This window comes from Delphinus delphis, chromosome 8, assembly GCF_949987515.2.
Source record: "Delphinus delphis chromosome 8, mDelDel1.2, whole genome shotgun sequence".
Classification (NCBI taxonomy): domain Eukaryota; kingdom Metazoa; phylum Chordata; class Mammalia; order Artiodactyla; family Delphinidae; genus Delphinus; species Delphinus delphis.
In genome coordinates this window covers 100,555,582-100,580,149 of record NC_082690.1, presented here as the reverse complement: position 1 = coordinate 100,580,149, position 24,568 = coordinate 100,555,582, and the positions used below count along the sequence as shown (strand labels likewise).

Here is a 24,568-nt window from a genome sequence, read left to right as displayed (position 1 = left end):
CCGGCGGCGGGGGACCTGGGGCAGAGAGCGGTTCGCGCGCTTCGGGCCTAGTCCGGACTCGCCGCCGCCGCCGCCATATTCCCGGTAACGGGGGCGCGCGGCCGGGGGCCGGCTGGGCCGGAAGAGGGCTCGGGGACGGCGCTGAGGCGGGGAGGGGGTCGGTTGAGTTCGGGGTACCCGGAGTTGGCGGGCGGCGGGAGGCGCGGGCCTTTGAGGGAGGGGGCCGAGGGCGTCGGGCCGGGTCTGTGGGGAGGGAGCGCGGCGGGCCTAGCTGGGGGCGAGGACTAGGCCTGGGTGGGGAGCGGAGGTGGTTGGAGATCCGAGACCCGCAGGGACTCTAGCCGGGGCCGCTTGGGGCCTCGGCAGGTGCGGCGGACTGTAGCTGCGGGCTTCGCCGCGATCGTTCTTCGCAGCGCCATCCGAGGGCCCCTAGGAGCAGAGGCCTGCACTTCCTCGTCGCGCCCAGGCAGCTGCGGCGCAGCTCCGGTCGGGCCCGAGGGTGATGGGCAGCGAGCCCCGCGAGCCCCGGTGGCCTGGGAGAGCGAGGGGCGGCGCGAGGCCGGGGGCGGGGCGGAGCGGGTGGGGCAGAGCTCGGGCTGCCGGGATGCTGCGTCTCTGGAGACGGGAGGTTGGCAACCAGTGCCCTCATCCCACCCTGGGACCCTTACGCCTCTAACTCTGTTTCTTTCTGGATACTGCAGTGGCATCTTTCTTACCTTGTCCATTTTCCGGGCTCGAGATCTTCCTTCCGGAGCCATGTCAGAAGGAGTGGACTTGATTGATATATATGCTGACGAGGAGTTCAATCAGGTGAGCGGTCATCGGGAACGTTGGTATTTTCCTGTACCAGCTGAGGAATCACTTGCACCAAACTTGCAGTGGTTCCAGGCTGTGTCAGTCCATGAGGATTTTATAGGCCTAAACACCCCTCTGTCAGATCTAAAATTTTCCCTCTAGCACAGACTTCCAAGATTTCTGACCGTTCTGCTTTATGTTAACTTAAGCCTCCAGGCTTGATTTTAAAAGCTTTGATTTAAGAGTAAATAAAAATGAGGTTTAATAGAGTGATGAATCAACCTGTGGAACTTGCTCCCCCAGGAAGCCAAAGTTGGATGTCAGTCTCTTCGAAGACTAACCAAAATTAAAAATCAGAATTAGGTTTGCTATAGTATTCATGAGGATGATGTTGGTACCTGTTCCTTTGAGATTCTCTCAAACTGCCCCTGGAGAAATGCAGTCTCCTCCCCCATAGGGCAGTGAGAGGCACGGTATAAAAGATAGCTTTAACGTTTAATTTCAGCTGCATTCCAGTTGTTTTCTGTCTTCCTTCCTTTCAGAAGTAGCTTGACTCCAGGCTTGAGAAGTAAATTTTATTGGTGGATCTCCTTGTTTGGTGGGGGGAGGTAAAGGTGTTGGACAAACCAGTTACGAAGCAGATACAGACCCAGCCACATGCTCTAAGTTGGATTTGTTGGTCTCTATATGATATGTCAAGAAATACGATACAGTAATGTCCTTTGAAACAATAATTTCATATACAGTTCAGTTCTGAGTTCTTGAGGTCAAATCTCAAGAGTGTCCCAAAATCTCTATTTAAAACTTACTAATATCTTGCCTGGATTATTTTCAGCACTGTTCTACTTCAGTAAGCTGGTTCTTCCTGTTGGCATCTTTTAATGGCTACATGTAAGGACCTGGAAAGAGGATAAAAAAACAGGCTAGGGAAGGAAAGTGCTCTGATTGGACCCTGGCTTTGATATGAAGCAACAGAAGAGGTTGATATATGCCATTTCTTTCACTTGACATAAGTTAGTCATTTTCCCATGTCTTCTCAGCCAAACTGAAGTCATGTACATGTGGCTGTTGATTAACTTAAATACATGAAGATTTTTCTTTAAATTTCAAACAAGTCATAATTATTTCTGAATGAGAAAAAAGGTTTAGAATATTTAGTTACAAACCATTGTTTTCCTGAGTTTTTCATATTACTTTGAATCAGACTTACTACTTTTTACTGTTTTTTTAGTACTAGATAGCAAGAAAACAAGGCTCCCTTAGTTGTTCTCAATTATTCATTTTAAAAACTTCTTTTCCCCTAATGTCCTTATCTGTGGGTTGGTAACAGTGCTGCTGATTCACTTTGGGAAATGGGTAGAACAGGGTCCTTGACCACAGGAACATTTGGTCTGAGAAATGAGATTCCATAATTTCTTAAGCAATGCAGCTTGTAGGTCATAGACAAGACATAGGCCTCATCCAGTGGTCACTGCTTTGTCAAGGTAGAAGTCATTGGCCTCAACAATTTGTTCTCTGGTCTCTTTAGTTAAACAGGACTTTTTTATGGGTCTAAGATAGGCCAAAGATGGTGTGTGAAATCAAGTAGACATTTATATCAAATGGACAGTATTTGATACTTAGTAAGTTGAAAAAAGTATAGATTTTGAATGTCTTATGGCTGGGGGAAGGTCAGGGGAAGGGTGCTTTTTTCCCCACAAGTAAGTTAATTTTTAGCAAAGCTGGTTTTAGTATGTTCTGGAGGCGCTAAAGAAGTGGTAAAAGCTCTGTTTGGCTAGGATTGTTAGAAGCAAGCTTAGACTGAAGGCAGCAAGTACACATTGTGTTTTAGAAGGTTATAAGAATGTTATTGATTCACCCCAAGCTTACCCGTGTACAAGAACCTTGTCATGTGTACTTTGCTCCCCAGGGAAAATAAGCACTGTTCCTAAATGGAACCCTATCGTGCTGACTCCTGGATCTCTTAAAACATGTGCTACAAAAGCCTCCTTTGCAGAGCTACTTCACTCCTTTTACAGTTGGAATCTTAGGGTTCACAGCTGCTCTCTTAGGCTGGGGAGAACAACTAGAAAAGAGACTGAGAGCTGCCATCCTGCTGAGTGTTTTGTCTCTGTTCTGTTCCTTATGCAAAGACAGGTACTTTACACAATATGCTTAGTTTTCCTCATTTTTATCAACAAGTATTTATTGAGCTACTTCTGTTTGCTAGGCACTGTGTTAGAAGTAGTGAGATAAAAGGAAAAAATGGATTTCTTCTACTCAAAAGAGGTTCTATTCCTGGTGGTTGAGAGCAGTGGACAGTGATGGAAGGAGAGTGTGAGGTGAGAACTGTGGAAATAGTAATTATAAAGCCAAAAACTGAGCTTTGGTTACAGTTAAAAGAAAATTATATCAAATGGGTTGCTTTGAGAAAAATAAATCCTAAGCTTTATTATTCCCCTTAGACATCAGGAAAAGGGCTGGCAGGTAGGAACATTGAGCAGACAGGTGGGGAAGTTCTCATTTAAATTCATAATCATGCAAGTTCTCTTTTGTAAACCAAGAGGCTTCATGAGACAACCACAGTTATTCCTATGCTGTTAAATGCAAAATTGTCCCTGGTATTAATTCAGTATTAAATACATACTTCTTTTTTAATCTCCCTGAAATGAATCCCTCCACATCAATGCCTGTAAAACATTGTATTTTTCACTTAATTTGTAGAATTAGATTTTTCTTTACCTGCATAAAACACCAGCTCATTTGGTAATCTGAAAGACCTCAGGCCCTATCTGTTTTTCTGTCTTAGCAACTGAAGAGTAAAGTGAACTGATGTTGCTAGCAGATTTAAATCCAAACACAACTTGATACATTGTTTCTTCAATAAAATCTTCAACAGAATCCTCAACAGGTCTGCCTGTGCATCAGAAAAGTTCCCACAAACTTCTTTGAACTGACGCTCTGTGGCACAGAGAGACCATTTGAATCTTGTGACAATTTTGCGTTCATTGAATCCTTTTGTGTTTCTTAAAGTGGTAAGGTAATCCATCCACCAGGGTCTTCCAGGATTGAGTCTGTCATATTCTCTAAGGAACCCTGAAAGAGTAGATTGTTTGCCGAGGCTTACAGTATGGGGGATTTCCTGGTGATATGTTTGATGTCTGAGCTGCCCGAGTCTGCATGTCCTCTACCCAATTATCAGCAATAATTTTTGTATTACAACTTTTAGACACACATCTCTGAATCACAGATACTACATGGAAGGAATTGCAGTTTGGTTCCACTGACCATCCAAGATGGTGTGTTTCCTTATTCCCTTTAAGTTCCATTTCACAATCCTTGATTTATTTAAAAAAAAAAAAAAAGGCACCCTGGTTTGAAGTGTGAAGTAGTGTTGTCTGAGGATTAGAGCATTGGAGAAGATTGAGTGGTTTCTAAGTCCTTTCTCTACCTTGAACCATAAGGGCAAATCATACCTAGTACATGAATAAATAAATAAGTGGTTTGGGGCTTCCCTGGTGGCGCAGTGGTTGAGAGTCCGCCTGCTGATGCAGGGGACATGGGTTTGTGCCCTGGTCCGGGAAGATTCCCACATGCCGCGAAGCGGCTGGGCCCGTGAGCCATGGCCGCTGAGCCTGTGCGTCCGGAGCCTGTGCTCCGCAATGGGAGAGGCCACAACAGTGAGAGGCCCGCATACCGCAAAAAACAAACAAACAAAAAAAATAAGTGGTTTGTCTAGAGTTAGGATTGTTTGAGATGTAAGGCTGTGAAATATTTTACACATAAAATGTTGCGTTATTAGCCGTAGCTTTCTTCACCTTTTTAATTTATTATCCACCCTGTGCTCTCCAATGTTAGCTTCTCCCCGTTCTTCACATACGCATCCTTTTTTATGCAAGGTCCTTATTTATAGGTTTGACTACCTAAAATAGTTTTCCTGTGCTTATTTGCCTCACTGATTCCTTTTCTTGCTTTTAAGTTGCCCCTAAAAAGTTTACTCCCTTTTGCCATTCTCTTTGCGAGATTTTTACAAGCTTCAAACTCCTCTCCTATGGGGCTTGTTAAGAGTGTTTGTAATACTTGAAGCTATTTACATGCCTCAGGAAGTAGAATCCTTTCCCCCTCAATACCAGAACAATCCAATAGTATTATCATGGTGTGCATGTTCTTCAGATAAACTGAGAAACTAAAAGATTGTTTCCAAAAGTTGCTAATGGTATGTAGGTCTAAGAATGCATTTTGTAGTTAGTCTCTTCTCTAGTCGAAGTTCAGGATTGGCAGTTCTTGTGATGGTATTGAAGGGAGAAAGTTACTGGAGCTTCCTGTCCTGAGTTGCATTAGGGGAAATGATTCTCCTTCAGGCAATTAAACAAGTTACTTAATACAGGTTCTTTTATTCCCTTAGTATAGGCTCTTTCTTTATTCCTGTTTTTAAAAGACAGCAATGACATGAATGAGCTATAGTTTCCCTAAGACACTCCGAACGTCTCCCTGTACTCTCATTTTGGCAGTATCCTCTTTAGCACTGTTTGGATGTTTTAGAATGTTACCTGAAAATATACTTGTCTGATCCTTAAAATAAAAAGATCCTCTCTGAGATAATGACATTGCAAAATCTGAAACATTAAGGTCCCTTAGTAGTAGTTCTTTTGATTTTAGGAATTTTTATATAAGTGTTAGCTTGGGCTGCTGTAACAAAATAGCAAAGACTGGGTGGCTTATAAACAAATGTATTTCTCACAGTTCTAGAGGCTGGAAAACTGAGATCAGGTTCATGTTGTGGTGATCAGCCTCTCTCAGTTGCAGACTGCCAACTTGTATCCTCACATCATGCAGAGCATAGCAGAGCAAGCAAGCTCTCTTGATTCTTATAAGGGCACTAATCCCTTTCATGGGCTCTACCCTCAAGACCTCATCTCATCTTAATTACCTCCTGAAGGCCCTACCTCCTAATACCATCACATTGGGGAGTAGGGTTTCAGTGTATGTAGGGGGGAATCAAACATTCAGTCCATAACAGTAATATATCACATAGGCAAAAAGTATATTTTGCCTATCTTGCAGAATTCACGTTCATATTTGAAAGCTTACTATAACACAGCTTATGATATCGGTGCTTGTCCTGTTTCCTGACCTTTATATATATATATATATATATATATATATATTTTAAATTTTTATTTATTTATTTTTGGCTGTATTGGGTCTTTGTTTCTGTGCAAGGGCTTTCTCTAGTTGCGGCAAGCGGGGGCCACTCTTCATCGCGGTGCATGGGCCTCTCACTGTCGCGGCCTCTCGTTGCAGAGCACAGGCTCCGGACGCACAGGCTCAGCGGCCATGGCTCACGGGCCCAGCCGCTCTGCGGCATGTGGGATCTTCCCAGACCAGGGCTCGAACCCGTGTCCCCTGCATTGGCAGGCAGACTCTCAACCACTGCGCCACCAGGGAAGCCCCTGACCTTTATATTTTAGAGAACTTAACTGTTTTTGTGTATCATTGGACATCTCTGGTATTGCTCAAAGATGTCTCATAAATGTCATGGTAATGTATTGGATCTGCATGTCATTTGAGAAATAGAACTTATAATGGAAAATCCCCCCATTATTCACTTTCCTTTTATTTTTTATATTTCTTTGATGGTTAACGGAAAGATGGGATTATGTACTATGAGTTTTAGAGCTTCTCTAAATCATTTGTGTAAGTCAAAGAGTTTAAATAACTCCCATTCTTTTTTGTGTTTTGGTTCCCACTTTAACATGCTTTTCCCCCGATTTACATTTCTAAATAAATATACTCCCTTTCTTTCCTTCCTTCCTTCCTTCCTTCCTTCCTTCCTTCCTTCCTTTCTTCCTCCCTCCCTCCCTCCCTCCCTTCCATTTTTGGCTGCATTGGGTCTTTGTTTCTGCACATGGGCTTTCTCTTGTTGCAGGAGCAGAGGCTACTCTTCGTTGCGGTGTGCGGGCTTCTCATTGCGGTGGTTTCTCTTGTTGCGGAGCATGGGCTCTAGGCGAGCAGGCTTCAGTAGTTGTGGCTCAAAGGCTCTAGAGCACAGGCTCAGTAGTTGTGGCGCACGGGCTTGCCACCAGGGAAGCCCTACTCTATTTCTTATTAAGTAGAAGAGTAAGTTTTGTGTAACTCTTGATTTTGGAAATAGCATAAGATGTTGAAAACAAATTTTCATTAGTGTATCTTAGATGTGGTCTTGAGAAGCTGGCCACATTGATAGCAGTAGCAGATGCATCTCTGCATTCTTAGTTTGCTTGTTTAATCGTCATATACCTTTTGAGTCTCACAGTTGATTAAAGCTAGAAACACTATAGACTGCTAACAGGGTCTTAGGAGAAACACCTACATACATAAGTATAATTAAGTGTTAAAATTGTTTTACATGGGGAAGTTTTTCTTCCTAGTTTCCTAGAGTAGGACAAGGAAGTTTTGTATGTTTTATAAAATATTTGACCGTGGATTGTAAGTAAATTAGAGTAAAATAGAATGGACAAAACGAAAGGTTTTCAAACCCACCTTTGCCAACCCCTCGTCTCTTAGGACCCAGAGTTCAACAATACAGATCAGATTGACCTGTACGATGACGTGTTGACAGCCACCTCACAGCCCTCAGATGACAGAAGCAGCAGCACTGAGCCGCCACCTCCTGTTCGCCAGGAGCCATCTCCCAAGCCCAATAACAAGACCCCTGCAATTCTCTACACCTACAGTGGCCTGCGTAATAGGCGAGCTGCTGTCTATGTGGGCAGTTTCTCCTGGGTGAGCATGGGTAACCAAAAAGGCTTGTGGGTGGGCTGGAGGGAGAGCACTGGGAGGTGATGGCATTTTCAGAAACCACTGTTGCACTGTTTTGTGCTCTGATGGGGTTGGATTTCTTTTTCCTGGGATCAGGTTGGATTGATCTCTGAAAGAGAACTATCCTGAGGACGTACTGGTGCCGAAGAAAGCAATGATTAAGTGGGTAGTTGCTTTTTCTGCCATCTTGTTACCGCCCCTGACCCTGGGGCTTTTATGTCTACCAGGGTCATCTGTGGGATGAGATTTCAGAGTGAACACCTTGAACTCTTGGTGGTCATTAGATGGTCCTATGATAATGATGGGTGAGAGGGAGCAAAGACCTTGATAGCTGTAGTACGCTCGGGGTAGGTGGTGATTGTTGTTCTGCAAAAGTTATTGTGTGACATGTTTGGGGGCTGGTGCTGGGAGGTGGTGTTTTCAAATTAAGAAATGTATATACTGAGGGGAAAGTTGCTGTCAGTGATCAACTCTAGCCTATCAGATCTATAACTAAAAGCTGCTAGTAACCACCGTTTGAGCTGATGACGAGCCAGCCCAAGTGGCAGTCAAAGTTATAATAGGTTTTAATTTTCTTAGTCTCAAAGACGGGGATTGGGGCAGGGGTGGGTGGTTTTGGAATTCTGCATGGGTGAGGACAATAGGAAAAACGTGCTCTAATTGAAATATTGATGGGCTTCTGGGTTTCCTGTGGGAGGTCATGATTGTGACTAGAATCCTAGGTTTGAGGGAAGGGTTTGGGACATTCTGGGGGAGGGGGGTGTAGCTCTTGACATTTCTTCCTTTTCCATTTTGCCGGCCCCAGTGGACCACAGACCAGCAGCTGATCCAGGTTATTCGCTCTGTAGGAGTCTATGATGTGGTGGAGTTGAAATTTGCAGAGAATCGAGCAAATGGCCAGTCCAAAGGGTGAGGTCTGGATTTGAGAAGCCTCTTTTAGTTTGTAGCCATTGGGATGACATATCTGTACTGTTATTTTGGCCCTGTAATTTAATCCCTCCCACCCCTGGCCCAGTTTACTGCCTTGGTTTTAACAAACCACCTTAGAATGGGGACCTAGCTGCAATGTAGGAGAACATCCATCCATTGAGAGGCAAAGAAAGCTGATTTCTAATTTGAAATAAATAGGAAAATTTTAGCATGACACCTGTTTGTTTTTAGTAGTTTTGTGTGTTTAATATTAGAAAGATAAAAAAAAAAAAGGGACTTCCTTGGCAGTCCAGTGGTTAAGACTTCGCCTTCCAATGCAGGCGGTGTGGGTTCGATCCCTGGTCTGGGAGCTAAGATCCCACATGCCTCAGGGCCAAAAAACCAAAACATGAAACAGAAGCAATATTGTAAAAATTCAATAAAGACTTTAAAAATGGTCCACATCAAAAAAATCTTAAAAAAAAAAATATTAGCAAGGTATCCTTGGCTTTACCAGTTTTCACTAAAAGTGGAAGAAAATTTCTGTGTTCCTGTCTTGGTTGTCTAGTAGATTTCACTCGTTTTTAATTTTTCTTCCTCAAGGTATGCTGAGGTGGTGGTAGCCTCTGAAAACTCTGTCCACAAGTTGTTGGAACTTCTGCCAGGAAAAGTTCTTAATGGAGAAAAAGTGGATGTGAGGCCAGCCACCCGCCAGAACCTGTCACAGTTTGAGGCACAGGCTCGGAAACGTGAGTGCGTCCGAGTCCCAAGAGGGGGTACGTGGAGACCATCTGTATGAAGGGGGGGAAGTTTGTGGGTTTGTTTTCTGTGGTGTAGGCTTGGCCTACGATGTGGAAGAGTTTGAGAGAGGGTGGTGGTGATTATGGGTGACAGCATGGCAGTAGGTAAGCCAAAAAATGAGCCTCATGTGCTAGGAGTCAGGTAGGTTCAGGTTATGGCTCAGTTTTGCCACTAACTCATTATGTGACCTTGGGCAGGTCACTTTACTGCTTAGGGCCTACTTCCCCATTTGAACTAGACACGCGACATATAAAGTTCCTGTCAAGTCTAAATTATGTGTTTCTATCTAAAAAATCAAGTGTATAGCAAATGGGCTTAATTGTAAGACGTGTGTATAAATTATTAAGAAGCAACCACCATAAAATATAAATATGACACATAAAGATGGCTGTAATCTTGTCGTGAACATACACTGGAAGGATGTTCTGTAAGGAGTCGACCAAGAGGAGTGCTGGAGAGTAAGAATTTAACAGTGTTTCTCCAGCATTGACCAGGGGGGTTGGGTACCCTTTCTGTTACCTGCGATTTTAGTTTGCTTGGCAAGTGTTTCCCATTAGTAAAGAAAGTTGCATCATGCTACCTTAGCCTGATGATAGTATGCCTTAAGCTCACCTTATTCCCTTTATTCTGACCCTGTGCTCACCAAGACACCTTCTGATACTAATTTGGTTTCCCAACTAGGCTCTCCTACTGGGAAGAGAATGCGCTGACCAGCCGACACAAGTATTCCAGTCTGCTTGGCAGTTATATTTCTCATTGTAAATTAATAAATTGTCATTCTGGTTTATGAATCAGTCTCTTGTGAGTTTGGATAGTGTGAATCAATCTTCTAGGGTCCAGTCATCCCTGGGTGAACTGTTAAAATCAAGTTTCTGAACCTGCGAAACCTGGGGACCAACCTTGGATTGTCCTGACTTCAGAAGGTGCAGCCACCCTGCAAGGCCCTGCCTGAAACAGTCAACTGCCATTACTTTCCTTTTACGGGGTATGGCAGAGTTTTTCGTTACCCACTTTCTGTCACTGCTTAGGTCCTGCTCTCAAAATAGTGCCTTGTATTTATTGATTGGGTAGTCCACTGGGACCTTGGATAGGTTGACTGAAGGTGGAAATATGGCCACTCAACTCTTGCATAGGAACAACTATGTTCTTATAACTATATTGAGAGCCTAGATGGAAGTGGTGTGAGCTATTGCTCTGGGTTAGAAGGCACATACTTTTCTTCCTTGATAACCTGAATTTTCAAAGTCCATTGTGTTTCAGAGTCTTTCTATGATTCACGCCTCTTCTAGCTTTCTTAAGATGTATAATTTTACAGCTGCATTGAGCACCTAACAGTCCTGGCACCACCTGGCTGTTTACTCCTTGATGTTAGCTTTCTTTGCTGAAGTGATGGTGCTGACTGAGTGGTGTTTTTCTGCGCTGTCATGTTGATGGACTTGGGCTCTGTTAATTCACTAAGTGTAGCTGGTTGACTTAGTCTGCTTAACAGTGGTTGCTACTCTTGGGATTTGTGGCCATAGATACAAAAAGAACCCTTTTTGCTAGTGTGGGAACGGTAGCTGGGAAGGTAGCAAACTTTCAGAGGATTACACTTGCTAATACCTCTTCTTTCTTCAGCTTGAGAGAACTCAGGGAAATAGCACGTTGCCATGTGTGTGAGACATGAAAAGCAAGAGAATGCTGTGGTAGGCACTGGTGATAAACTATGTTAGAGGAACCAAGGTGGTTGCCAAGGGGATTAATTCCACCTTGTGCTTTCATCAGGAGTTAGTGTTTACTAACAAGTTTTTGCTTAAGGAGCACTCTTCTTTCTCTCCACACTTGTCTCCTAATGGCATCTTTCTACCTCCAAGACTCCCAAGACCATGTGATCACATTCTTCTGTTGGATTCCACATTAACCAGGCTTAGAGTAGACTGTTAAATTGGAAAGAGGGAACAGGTTTAACCAAATGACTTGACGGTGTCAGAGCCATGTTTCCAGCTGTATACAAACATGTTTTGAGCCCCTGTTTTGCACAACACCATACCACCGTTCCACGATGATGTTCCTAGTAGGCTGCCCTGTGGGGTAGAGGGTTTGGGCCATTGAAATGTAGGGGGAGTTTCCCAGGTTTCAGGCATATCTTGTACCAGGCTTTTGCTAGGAGTCCCTGGTGTCAGCTGTGTGCCATCTGCTCATTCTGTGGGCAGATCTTTCCTTGGCTTGTCTCCCGTGTTTTCTCATTTAACCTCCAGTCTTCTACTCTCCGTTCTGTGGCTCTTCCCCGTCCCAGTTACCAGTTTGGGTACTTGGATGGAGGAAGTGTTATCCATCCCCTGCCCTTCCCTCCCTTCCCCCAAATTCCCCGGCCAAAGAGCCATGGCAAAGAGAAAATTTCAAGTATATAGCAGGATAAAGAAGGTTAACTATTACTAGTCTAAGGAAAGAGTCCCTGAACAACTACCAGAGAAAATGGGATTTCGAATCAGCTTGAATCCAGCTGACCAGTGATGAACATACCTCAGCACTGTCATTTTCTCATGGGTTATCAGGGTCCTTCTGCATTTAAAAATAGAAAGCAAAGCTAAGGGTAACTTAAATGTGAGGCACTGAGAGTTCTAGATAAAGAGCATTCTTTAACATACAGAATTAGGGTGGCTTTGCTTCCTGGGTTTATGTCTTAACTAGGTTGCCTCTGAGCTTTCTCTCTGAGGCCAAAGAAAAACACTAGGTGATTTTACCTTCTTTCTCAGCTGCCTGTCACCTTCCTTAGTATGGTGTCAGATGACTTGCTGAAGGATGACCTGGTCCCGTGGTTATGTCTAAAGGTTGGACAGTAACAGTGATTCTGTTTTGCTTCATAGGAATACCTCCACGGGCCCACTCCCGAGATTCTAGTGATTCTGCTGATGGACGGGCCACACCCTCTGAGAACCTTGTACCCTCATCTGCCCGTGTGGATAAGCCCCCCAGTGTGCTGCCCTACTTCAATCGCCCTCCTTCAGCCCTTCCCCTGATGGGTCTGCCCCCACCCCCAATTCCACCGCCACCACCTCTCTCCTCAAGCTTTGGGGTCCCTCCTCCTCCTCCTGGCATCCACTACCAGCATCTCATGCCCCCTCCTCCTCGATTACCTCCTCATCTGACTGTACCTCCCCCTGGGGCCATCCCACCTGCCCTTCACCTCAATCCAGCCTTCTTCCCCCCACCAAATGCCACAGTGGGGCCTCCACCAGATACTTACATGAAGGCCTCGGCACCCTATAACCACCATGGCAGGTAAGGACCATCTTGTTCCTTTCAGATCTGAGCCAGGCATAGTGGGGTAGACAGTGTTTTAAGCATTTTGTTCTCCCTGAGGAAGTAAGTGAGCACTGAATTCTTGTATTTTCCCTTGTGGAAACTGTTGTCATAGTATTGAGTCCTGGGAAATAGTTAACTATTAGAGAATGTTTTTGTTTGGTATTTTGTTTGCGTCTTACCTCTCAACCCAAACCACCTTCGTATCCCTTTTTAAGGCAGTTGATTAAATGGAGTGCTATAAGTCACTGTTAGGAATGCTATGAGTGTCGAGCACTGTTGAGTCATGCCAGAATTACAAAAGTATATGACATAAATCTTGTCTTTGAAGAGAACATGAACATATAAAACATGTGAACAGGCTGAGAACCATTTAAGACATTATACAGGAGAGCACAGTTAAATAGCATAGTACTCTAGAGTATGGTAAAGTTAACAAGGGGTGTGGGCAGTCAGGAGTGGTATTATTTCTGTGTGCAGCCGAGATTCGGGCCCTCCGCCCTCTACAGTGAGTGAAGCAGAATTTGAAGAGATCATGAAGCGGAACAGAGCAATTTCCAGCAGTGCCATTTCCAAAGCTGTATCTGGAGCCAGTGCAGGTAACTCATCCTCACCGTTGCTGCCTTCTCCTTACCTTTAGTTTTTCCATTGTTTTGTCATTTCCATTGGCAAGAAATTCAACAAGATAAAGTTGGAGCACTAGTAGATTCGCAAGAGTGGCACATTTTGAAAAGCAATATGGTAACCTGGTTTCCTGGCTTTTGGGGAGCTCCACTGGTGCTGTTTGTTTAGCCTGTGTCTAGACCTGCCCCATGAAAACCAACTTAGTGCCTAGAATGTAAATAACTAATGCTCATTGTGGTGTTTGTTATAGAATGAACTTCCTGCCTCACGGAGATCTTGATCTCAGTGGTTGATCAGTGGATCTTGTGTCTATGTAATGAGTCCAATGCCAAGTGTAGACCTTGGGTTTTTAGAACTGATGATGATGGTGGATATGGAATCTGATTACATTTGGGGATCGAGGCAGAGCTGGTGGCCTCCATGTAACCTATCCTAGAAAGAGACAAGTCTGTTGGGTGTCAATCTTAAGGCATAATATACCCTTACAACTAACTTTTGCCTTGCTGTCAGTGTTAAGTGGGCAGAACCAGAAGCCATGTCTTTGAGAGCCAGGGGAACATAACCTTTGGTTCCTAAGAGAAGAGAATATAGGAAGTTTCCGGATTCTGGTCCAAGTTTTGCATTATAGCACTAATCATATTCACTTTCTTCCTGTGAGTTTCCTACATGAATGTAAATATAGATTGTCAGATCTCCTAAGAAATAAGTTAACTCTGTTATCATCCATTTTCCATAATTTCTCATCTTTGACTACAAAATTTGAATGCAGAGTGGACTAAAGACAGAAAGTATGTATATTTTCTCTCTCTCTTTTTTTCACTAGAAACCTTCATGACATCTGAGTAAATCTCTTTAAATTAGAAAATAATCTATGCTCATTGTAGCAAGTCAGATATACAGAGTATAAAGAAAAACAGTCATTGTTCTTCACCAGTTCCTTCACACTGAGATGATCAATAACTGAACTTCTGTCTCCTCCCTTTGCTTTGTTCTCATTCCAGTCATTCAAACCACAAATATTTATTGAATTCCTACAAAATAGGCAAAAATTCCCTACTCTGGTAGAGCCAAAATCCTGGTGTTCTTAGATCTCCACAGAATTGCAGGTCCTTCACAGTCTCTGTTCTGTTCTTCACTGCCTCGCACAGGGGGAGCTGCTAGTCCACTGTCACTGGACCCCTGCCTGGTTTCATGCTTGCCTTGTATTATCTTGTCCTTAACGCTAAGAAAGCTTTAGTTTGCAAAAGCATTGTTCAAGTACCCACCCTGACCACTCTCCTTGAGTCCAAACATTGCTCAGATGTGAGGAATGAAGGAGCTAGTTCTTGATGGCAGCATAATTAAAAATATGTGTGTGCATATATAATATATATATGCACACACAACATACATGTCTTAGATATGTTACTTGTATGTATATATGTATTTGGTTATAGATTTAAAATAATTCAGACAGAAATATGCAGTGTTAATAAATGAAAGGCTTCTGTACAAGGACCATCAATAAGACCACCTTGTACAATTTAGTGTCTATCCGTCAGATTTTTTTTCTGTGCATGTAGCAAAATATATATGTAATTTTGATGGAATATTGTTTCACAGCTTTTTAAAAATACATTCTGGACATCTGTTACATCAACTAATACCTAACGTTTATTGAGCCCTTACTGTGTGCCTGGCACTGTGCTAAGTGCTTTACATGGATTGCTTTGTTTACATACAGATTTACCTCATGCTTTTTAATGACTATGTAGTATTCTGTAGAACCAATGTTCCATAATTTATATAGCCAGACCCTACTGAAGGAACCTTAAGTTGTTTTTGATTCTTTAATACAACAAACAACGCTGAAACAAACATTGTTTAAATTATATACTTGTGAACAGAAGTAGAAAATTTTTAGATGTGCTGGGTCAAAAAGTATGCACATTGTTTATTTTAATGGATGCCGTCTGATAACCCTCAGACAATGACGTGCCGGATTATACATCCACTAGCAGTGTCTGAGAGCATCTGTCTGATTCCAGACCACTAGAATATAGGTGCCATACAGTTTTATACCTGCCACTTCTGCCTCATCCATTTTACTGTGGTTCTGTGGGACAGCTTTTTACTCTTGGTTTGTGTCCTCCTGAGTTCTCCTTTTCATCAGTTAGTTTACTGCCTCTGCTCATCCTTGGCCTTTCCCATCCATCCCCTGTCAGGGGATTACAGCGACGCGATTGAGACGCTGCTCACAGCCATTGCTGTTATCAAACAGTCCCGGGTCGCCAATGATGAGCGTTGCCGTGTCCTCATCTCCTCCCTTAAGGACTGTCTTCATGGCATTGAAGCCAAGTCTTACAGTGTGGGCGCCAGCGGGAGCTCATCCAGGTGAGTTGATGATTGCTTCAGCAGCCTGCCAGCCCTGGGCAGCACTCTTCCAGGGACTGGCAGGGGGAGGAAAGGAGCCCAGGGTATCTGGCAAGGACCTAGTTGAAAGAGCAGACCTAGCCCTCATGTCTTTAAGGGAAAAAAATTAATCAAACGTTTACATTAATAAATGTTGTAATGTCTGAAATCTGTGTTTGGTGAGGCAGTGGGCTTATTTAGGAGGAAAGACTGACGTAGTTCAGAACATGGGCTTTGGAGCCACACATTCTTGAATTTGAATCTCAGTCCTGCTCCTAACTACCTGCATGACCTTGAATATGGAAGTTACTCAACTTTCCAAGCCTCATTTTTCTTATTTTTAAAAAGGGGACAATGGTAGTACTTATCTTACAGACCTGTTGTAAAGATTAGGTGAGATAATGCATGTAAAGCTCTTAGCACTGTGCCTGATACGTTAGTAAGATCTCAACAAGTTTGTTATTAATTTTCCAAAAAAGACTAGGGGCCATGATAGAGTAACAGAAGAGTGGTTTAGGCAAATAGTAGAAGACACCAAAACACAATACTCTTAGAAAGAATGGGGTAAGCCCTCTGAGTGAGGCTGAAAAGTATCCTTCTAATAGGAAAAGACATCGGTCCCGAGAGAGGTCACCAAGCCGGTCCCGGGAAAGCAGCAGGAGGCACCGGGACCTGCTTCATAATGAAGATCGGCATGATGATTATTTCCAAGAAAGGAACCGAGAGCACGAGAGACACCGGGATAGAGAACGGGACCGGCACCACTGAGAAAGGTGGGATGAAGCCTCATTGCTGGCTGGTTGATGATCTCTTATGAAAGAAAAATTATTGATAGTAAAGATTTCTCTCTCTCCTTTTAAAACAAGAAAAGGGTATGGGAAGACTTCCTGTTTAGGTAACCAAAAATTCAGGAGGGCAGGTTTTCTGCTTGTTTGTGAGGAGTCGCACCCTGAAATGGACCTGAGATTAAGCTATTTTTGCTTGTTTTTTGACTGCTTTCACCTGGTATCTGAGACAACACGGCATAATGGCTAAGAACACAGTGTCTGCAGGTAGATGCCAGGTTATGAATTCCAGCTCCTCCAGCCATATTACTTTCTGTTCCTCAGTTTCCTCATTTGTAAGTGGAGATAATAAAAGCGACTGTCTCATTGGATTGCTGAGTATTCAGTGAGCTAATCCATATAGAGCATTTAGCACTCATAGTACCTGTCACATAGTAAATTCTCAATAAATGATAGCTATTGTTATTATCATTGTTATGTTTTATTTGTTTATTATTTATTTACTTTCTTTTTGGTTGCGCCGTGTGGCCTGCGGGATCTTAGTTCCCTGACCAAGGATCGAACCCGTGCCCCGTGCATTGGGAGCACGGAGTCTTAACCACTGGACCGCCAGGGAAGTCCCTCATTGTTATACTTTAACCCCACCAAACTTTCAAATGAAAAAATCAGGAAAATTGACCAAGACAGAAAAAAGTAAGACCATTGCCTACTTGTAAGTTTTCAAGGTGCAACATTAATGATTTTTAAGAATTAATATGTATTAAAAAGATTTTGAAAATCAGGATACTTTAGTCAGGAGAAAGCTGATCTGAAAAAAATTATCTTTAAAGCTTTAGAGACTGTGGAGGATATTTCAATGGCAGGATATAATTGTTTTGGAAAAACTTACAGTGATTTTTTTTTTTTTTTAATAAAGCAAAACAAAGGCAGGAGAGTTAGGGGTGGGGAACTACATTAACTCAAGTAACTGAAAAGTTGAGTTAGGCTTGGCTGGTTCAGGGGCTTCAGCTCTGTTATTTTCATTCTCACGCTCCAGGTTACATCCCACCAGCTTGGCAATCCCAACTGAAAACAAGCTTCCAACAAAGACTGTTTCTAGTATATAAGCAAGCAAGAGCAGTTGTTGACTCTGTTTCTTTGGAGATCTGTAAAAGTAGTCGAGACTCTGGCGGGGATGGTACGTTTGTGGTTCCTGAAGGCTACTGCATGACCCAGGTGACTTTGGGGTCTCTTCTCAATTTTGTGGCTTCACATCAAGTACATTAGGATAATGTCCTTGGTGTTTGGCTGATTTGGTTGGTCTGAAGTAATGGTAATTGTGGAAGGTGAGTAGGAATAGTCCTGCTTGGTATCTTTGGGGTGGATAGATGGATGACTGGATGCAGAAAGGAAAAGAAACCCTCCCCCCTTCTTGTGAGTGCCTGTAGTTCACAAGCGGTAGCTGGACTGTAAACTGTTGCCTAGTGACAACCTACTAAACAAGTAAGAAAGGAGTCTTGTTATGTTTGGCTACTGCCCTCTACTTTGTTGTTTCTGCCATTAACTTAAGCGGAGTTTTAAACAGCGTTGGCCTAATTGAGTCTCAGGCAGTGGGCGGGAGGGTGGGTAGAGTGGGCCTGTGATCGATCTCATCCCTCCTGTAGCAGTAGCAGCATCTCCCTTGTTTGAGCTAGCACAGTTGCTAGTGTTGCTTGTAGATTCAGTATCAGTCACCACCCTCCCCAGTCCTGCAGCCCACCGTGTGTGTCCTTTGGAGCTGACTAGGATAAGAGTGACGAAGGAGGTAGTACTTGGTCTGTGCAAAGCATGAATTATAGTCTCTGGGGCCACGTAGGTTAGTAGTCGGAACGTGTAACTGCATGTCACTGTTCTTGGCGGCTTTGCTCCTGACAGCCTTTTGATAGAAAAATTGTGAGATCCTCTGATCATTAGAACTTCGGGGATTGAACACCTGAACCTGAGACTTCAGCTGTCATCTTGCTTCATTTTCTTTCCACCTGTAAAGTGGGACTTTTCTTCCATTATGAGGATGATTCAATTTGAAAAACTGAAAAATCCTATAACCCAGTAGTTCCCAGAAAACAGTCATTTGGCTGGTGCAGGCCTATGACAAATGAGGAAAATTAACTCTTGAGGCAGGTTTTCCAGTTCCCCACTTTTCCTAGTCACCCCTTTAGGTACGTTGGTTATTCCTTCTGGTTAATTAGTCCAAAAGAACTGAATTTGACCCCCCAAAAATGTCCATTTCTCACATTCTCATCCTGGGATTCTTAACTTCATCTGCAGGTACCAAGTTGTGACTTAGGAGATGTCATGTTGAGGAGATGGTGCCTGGGCCTCATTTACCTTGATAACTTTGCAAGCTCTGAGTACAATACCTTTTAGTTAGAAAATACTAGTATTTATACTATACGGAGAGCTGTTCCCTGAGAGCAAAGGGTATATTCCATCTAGGGGCAGCAAAAACCAGCAGGCTTTTTTGTCCATCCTTCCTCAGGATGGGCACGACCTCTGGGACCTGAAGTCTGATTGACCCACTTTGTCCTCTGTCTGCATTCAAACATTACCACCAAAATGGAGCTATAACCTCTAAGAAATGGGTGCTGTTCAGTTGACCCTTGAGCAGTGTAGGGGTTAGGGGAGCTGACCTCTGCGTAGTCAAAAATTTGAGTATAACTTTATAGTCAGCCCTCCATTTCTGCAGTTCTCCATCCACAGATTCAACCAACCTCAGATTCTGTTGTAGTACGTATTTATTGAAAAAAAATCAGCATGTAAGTGAACCAGCGCAGTTCAAACCTGTATTTTTCAAGGGTCAACTGTAGTTTACTTCTGATGCATTAGTTATCCTCTGAGTCTTGTTTTGTAGCAACAGTTCCCAAATTACATCACTTTTGTGGTATACGTGTGTACGCTTTGGAGTTTGAGGATATTCTTAGGTTGTCTGTGGCTTCAAGTTTTTGTAGTTGTTGGCTGTTGTCTCATTATTTTAGGACATTATCCTGCTTGAAATATAGTAATTCTCACCTCATTGCTATCCTCCTGGTCCAGTGAAAACTGAGCATTCTGTTCAATTTTGATCTAATGCAAAGATTCGGAAACCCAAATGGTATGAAATTGAGGAGTCACTGAGGGCTTTAGTTTCCTCTTACAGAAAATGAGAAAGATACCTGCCTGCATAGATGCTTAGAGAAACCAGAGGCCATGACAGATTCTGAGGACCCCAGGGTGAAATGGTGCCATTTCAGAGTGTAGAAGGATCAGGCAGCTTATGGATGTAGTTTTTCTTGCAGAGCTCCTCCCGGTTACAGAAGTGCATACATTAAAGGTGAGCATTTATGTATAGGCCATGTTGCCAGTTTGGGTGTTAGTAGAAATCCTAAGCCTGAATTTAATTCCCCCTTTTCCTTTTTGCTGTCAGTTCTATTTTGTGTGGTAAGATTGACGAGGCCACCCCCTGCAGATGGATGTTACAACGTTGGAAAGAGGGCTGAGTGTACTGGGGACCTTAAGTTAGGTCGAGATGTGACAAGTGGCTTAACAGTCCTTCACTGCTCAGCAGAAGTTCTTAACCGTGCTTTTAGTTTTCTTGGATGGTGACTGCTGATTATCTTCTTTGACCTCCGTGCTCTGCTTTCTGCTCTGGCCTGACCACATCACTCCTGCTTGGTGTTAGTATGCTTCTTGGCCCCTCACCCACACCTGTCATCTGGGGAGGACTAGAATCTCTTGAGTGGTGGTACTTGGAACATCTCTGGCTCTATGTGTATGTGTATGCTTCTTTAAAAGAAGGAAAAAAGTTTAGTTTTCTTGTGTAAGTACATGCTCCCTGCAAGGGCCTCTTGGGTATTTGGGGGTTAATGGATTTGGTTATGTACACACTTGTTTTCTTACCATTGTACTTCCCATTTCCAGATTTTTCCCCTTCCCCTTAAGGTAAGCTATGACTTGCTCAGAATAGATTTTCTGAAACAGTATTTAAACTCACCATGCTCCCTTAGAGCAACTTTTCTTGAAATGTAGTAGTTTCCAGCCAAAGTCTCCTTTTCAGTCAAACTGCTTTGATGCCTCATTTCATTGTCTATGTTTTGCCCCCTAACCTTAAAGTAAAATGTCACTCCTCTTTCCTCTGTTCTCCTCCAACCATTCCCTCACTACTCACAGTGCCAAACACTCCCAGACAGTTCTGCTGTCTTTTACTTTCCCAGCTTGCATTCTCTCTGTCTGCATCCCCTACTTCATACGTTTTAACTTTTGAAAATGCCAGTATAATTTATATAAGCCCCTGTTAATCGGAAAGTAACCTCTAACTTGTATTTTCTTTCTTCTCTTCTGATGTTCTCATTGCAGGAGTCTGGTTGGAAGCAAATGTTTTTTTAATGGACTTGCATCTCCTCACCTTGATCAGGACTAAAGGACGGAGGCCGCTCCACCCCTTCCCCTTTCTCCAAGCCCCTAACCCCTTCCAGACACCCACAGGGAATACCCTCTGCCCTGCAAGATTGAAGATTGCCTGGCAGCCCTCCCAGTCCCACTCCTGTTTGCCAGGGTAAAGAACCTAAAGACTTCATGTGGTTGGGAGGGTGGCAGACAGGAAGAAACCATGTCCAGGTCCCTGGTCTCCATAGAGAACGGTGCTTTGTCCAAGGAAACGTATGAGTTTCTGATTCTCCAGGAGCAGTTCAGTGGTGAGGTTGATGGGAAGACATCCTTCCCAAAGGAAGCAGATCCTCCCTGTGGGATCTAGGAGAGGGACTGGGTGTGCCAAAATATGCCCAGGGTCCTGCCCTCAGCACTAGGCTTGATGGGGCGAAGAGGGTCCAAACCCCTTGCTAACATACCACTTCTTTAACTCCTTTACCTGCCCAGCCCTTTGAGGAGGGACCATGAGAACAGAAATTACTTTATAGAAAGCTTCTCCTGTTCTTGCTTTTCCCTCTTACTCATTGACGGTTTGTTTCCCTGACCTCCCAGGGGGCTAAAACCCTTTTAACTCCCTGCTGCCCAGCCTGCTCAGTGGACTTGCCTCTCCTAAGCAGAGAAGGCCCATGAGGTTGCTTTCTGCTGGGGAGCCTGGCAGAGCCAGTTACCACCCTCTACTGCTTCTTGCTTGGTTCGGTTGCCTCTTGCAATAACCAGCTCCACTAGATGTTCCCTTTCCCTGGGGCTTTTCCATTTCACATGTGGAGCCCTTCCCCCAAGAAGGCTGCTTCCTTGTTTTAGAGGAAGGTACTGCCATTGGGAGTCGGGGACATCGGACCTCAGCAGTGAAGAACCCTTGTGAAATACTAGGAGTGGGGAAGGAGGCAAGTTAGGCGGGATATGGCCTACTTCCATAGGCTTTTCTTTTTTCAGGTTTGATGTGAGCATGGGCTTGCATCCTCCAGGTACATACTTTTACTTATTGTGGGATAACCTGGCACTAGTAGGTAAAGTCACAAATTTGGTATTTTTTCACCTTTTGAATTTTGACTTAATAGCTCCCCTCGCTCTGCCTGGAGGTACTTGCTGCCTCTGATAAGGAGCAAGGAAGAAGTGGAGCCTGACTTTAATGAGCTCAGCTCAGAATTCTAAGGACCACCACTCTGGGGGCCATATTCTACACAGGCAAATGGAATTGCTTTTCCCATAACATCCAAATTGTGAGGCGGCTGCTGCTGAAAGAAGCAGCAGCAACAGGGTCCTGCGGTACCCACGGGGCGACAGATGCTACTTCTGCACGCGTCTGTAGGGCACGCGACATCGAACAGGAAACGTGGCACGTGGGATGTAGGGTCGCTGGAGACCCTTCTGGCTCAGAGGGGAGAGACTGAGCTGGACCGAAGCCTTCCTCTGTTCCTTGCACGTTTCTGACATAGCCCTCGCTCAGTCACTGAGGGAGTCCCCCAGGGTTGGAGAGGCACATTCCCTTGGGACAGAGGCTACAGGTTTGTAGCTTTTTTCCCCCTGTCCCCCAACCCCATCCCCACCTCCACTTCAGAATATGGCACCCTGCCCAGCCGGCCAAGCGTTAAGTGATGTGCTTATCCTCAAGAGCAGCTCCGGGTGTCTTTTTAATGTAGAGAAAACCAAGTAAGGTGACAGTTTAAGGAGAAAAAAATATATAGAATACCAGAAAAGCCGTTTACCCGGAGAATTTTTTTCTCCCCATTTTTGTTTTGTTTTTACTTGGTGACACAATTTTTAGTTTTATTTCCTGATAGCAAAAGGAAAAAAACCCAACCCTCAAAAAGGCCAAGGCCCCGTCCCCCTGTTGTTGGTGATTTGTTTGTCTTTCTGATAGGTTGAAAATTGTGTAATAAACTTGATGACACTGTCAATCTTTTATACTGCATTGTATTTTTTTTCCTTTTGTAACAAAATATTTTTAAATAATAAATGGGGTGTGAGCTGTTTCACGGATTCTGCATTGAATAGATTTGTTGAGGTGTCTGGGACACGGGTGTGGGCTGATGTAGAGGCTTTGGGAGGGGAGTGAATCCCTGAGTTCTCAGCTGGAATTGCACGGTGGGCGTGTGTAGTGCGTGTGGTACACCTCCTAGGAGACCTCGTGCGAACCTTTGGAGGTGCCCCTTGAGGTTTAGCTTTTTTCCTTAGCCATTCAAACAGCCTAGTTAATTCCAAGTCATCTTTTATCCTTCAAGGTTCCTAAGATTTATTCTCAGAATAAATGTCCTACCTTGTACAGTTCAGTTCCGATGTCATCAAGTTCATAAAGGGAAGAGTCCTCTGCTAGGCGTTAGAAGATATGCTGGCTAGTGCCTCCTTCACATCTAAATCTGTCTAACCACGGACGAGCAGCACAACCTCAGTCTCTTTCGTTTGTAAGATGAAAATGATAGCTGTTCTGCCTTCCACATTGGGAGGTCTGAAGAATCATAACAAATGTGAATGTGTTACGTAGACTGCAGTGCTATCTAAATATAAGGGAAGTACAGATTAGAAAGCTTAGCAAAGTGCTGCGGGGTAATCCTTGGGATTCCTGAAAGGCTTTTTAAAAAGTCGGGCAAACAAGAGGAGAGTTAGCCTAATAAAAAGATGAACCAGCAACCAGATGACATATAATGTGTTGCTGAGACCAGTAAAGGCAAGAGCAGTATAAAAGCAAGAAACCCTTAGTAGAAGGGAAATTCCTTGAGGGTCTATGATGTTATAAAACTTGAAGGAAAAAAAATAGTTGGAATGCCTCTCAGAACTTAAACCAGGGTTCTCAAGTTGAGTTCCACGGTTGCCTGCATTTCAGTTACGCGCCATGCTTGCTAAAATGCCTTCCTGGCTGCATCAGTCTCTGAAGTCTAGAAATCTACTTTTTATGCTCCAGATGACTTACATAAACTAAAGCATGAGGACTGCTAGTTTAGAGAAGCAAGTACGTTCTTCAGTTTCTCCTAGGGGTTACCATGGCAGTATAGGAAGGGAATGAATGACCTTTGGGTCACCTCTGTGTTCCTGAGTGCTTCCTGAAATGAGCCAGACCTCAGCCCCTAGAGACCACCACTGCAGTCACCTGACTAGGCTTGTCAGGTGTGACATGTCAGTTCTAGGCATGAATGTGGATTTCCTAGCAGGCCTCTGCCAGCTCTTGTGACCAGGGCCTGCTCCTTGGCCCAGTCCTCTCACTGTCCCAGAATGTTAGTCCTTCAGGTGTGTACGGGGTATAGTGGCTTCCCTTGACACTACAGTGAGTACAGCCTCTGACACGTTAACCCTGAAAGACTAGCTGTGCTGATTCCCATCCTCCACTGCCTCAGTTTCTGTTGTATGATGTTCTACTCTGGTGTGACTAACTGCATCCACACAGCTCGCCCCAACAAGCATCAAGAAGAATGAGCATTTATGGGACGTCCCTGGCGGTCCAGTGGTTAAGACTCCGCGCTTCCACTGCAGGGGGCACGGGTTCAATCCCCGGTCAGGAACCAAGATCCTGCAAGCTGCACGGCGCGGCCAAAAAAATAATAATAAAAATAAGAATGAGCATCTATGGAGCCACGCCTGGGAAACACAACACGCTAAGCTTCCAGATACCCATGAAGAAAATGTGAAGACTTCCTGTTCTAAGCCCCATTTTCAATCATTCATTCTTATACTCACGTGGTACCTGTTCAGGAATGGAATTTACTTGATCCAGATTGAGACACGTAAGACAAAGTTTCTAACAAATTAGTAACCAGTTGTATGATGCTTGGCTATGTTACTTCCTC

General features: G+C 43.9%; 1 protein-coding gene across 5 annotated transcripts; it reads left to right on the top strand.

The window, feature by feature from the left end:
* Positions 1-22,762, top strand: CPSF7 (cleavage and polyadenylation specific factor 7). 5 transcript variants are annotated; one of them, XM_060019005.1, is made up of 10 exons: positions 1-84; positions 702-810; positions 7,321-7,539; positions 8,381-8,484; positions 9,088-9,260; positions 12,132-12,546; positions 13,048-13,166; positions 15,396-15,564; positions 16,188-16,355; positions 20,718-22,762. In XM_060019005.1, the coding sequence occupies exons 2-9, from the start codon at positions 757-759 to the stop codon at positions 16,348-16,350; spliced, it is 1,416 nt and encodes a 471-aa protein (XP_059874988.1). In that variant the 5' UTR covers positions 1-84; positions 702-756; the 3' UTR covers positions 16,351-16,355; positions 20,718-22,762. The 5 variants fall into 5 exon arrangements, with proteins under 5 accessions (XP_059874988.1, XP_059874989.1, XP_059874991.1 ...); XM_060019006.1 differs by lacking the exon at positions 20,718-22,762 and adding an exon at positions 17,404-20,247; XM_060019008.1 differs by lacking the exon at positions 20,718-22,762 and having other exon boundaries at positions 9,088-9,233; positions 16,188-17,382.
* Positions 22,763-24,568: the final 1,806 nt, after the last annotated feature.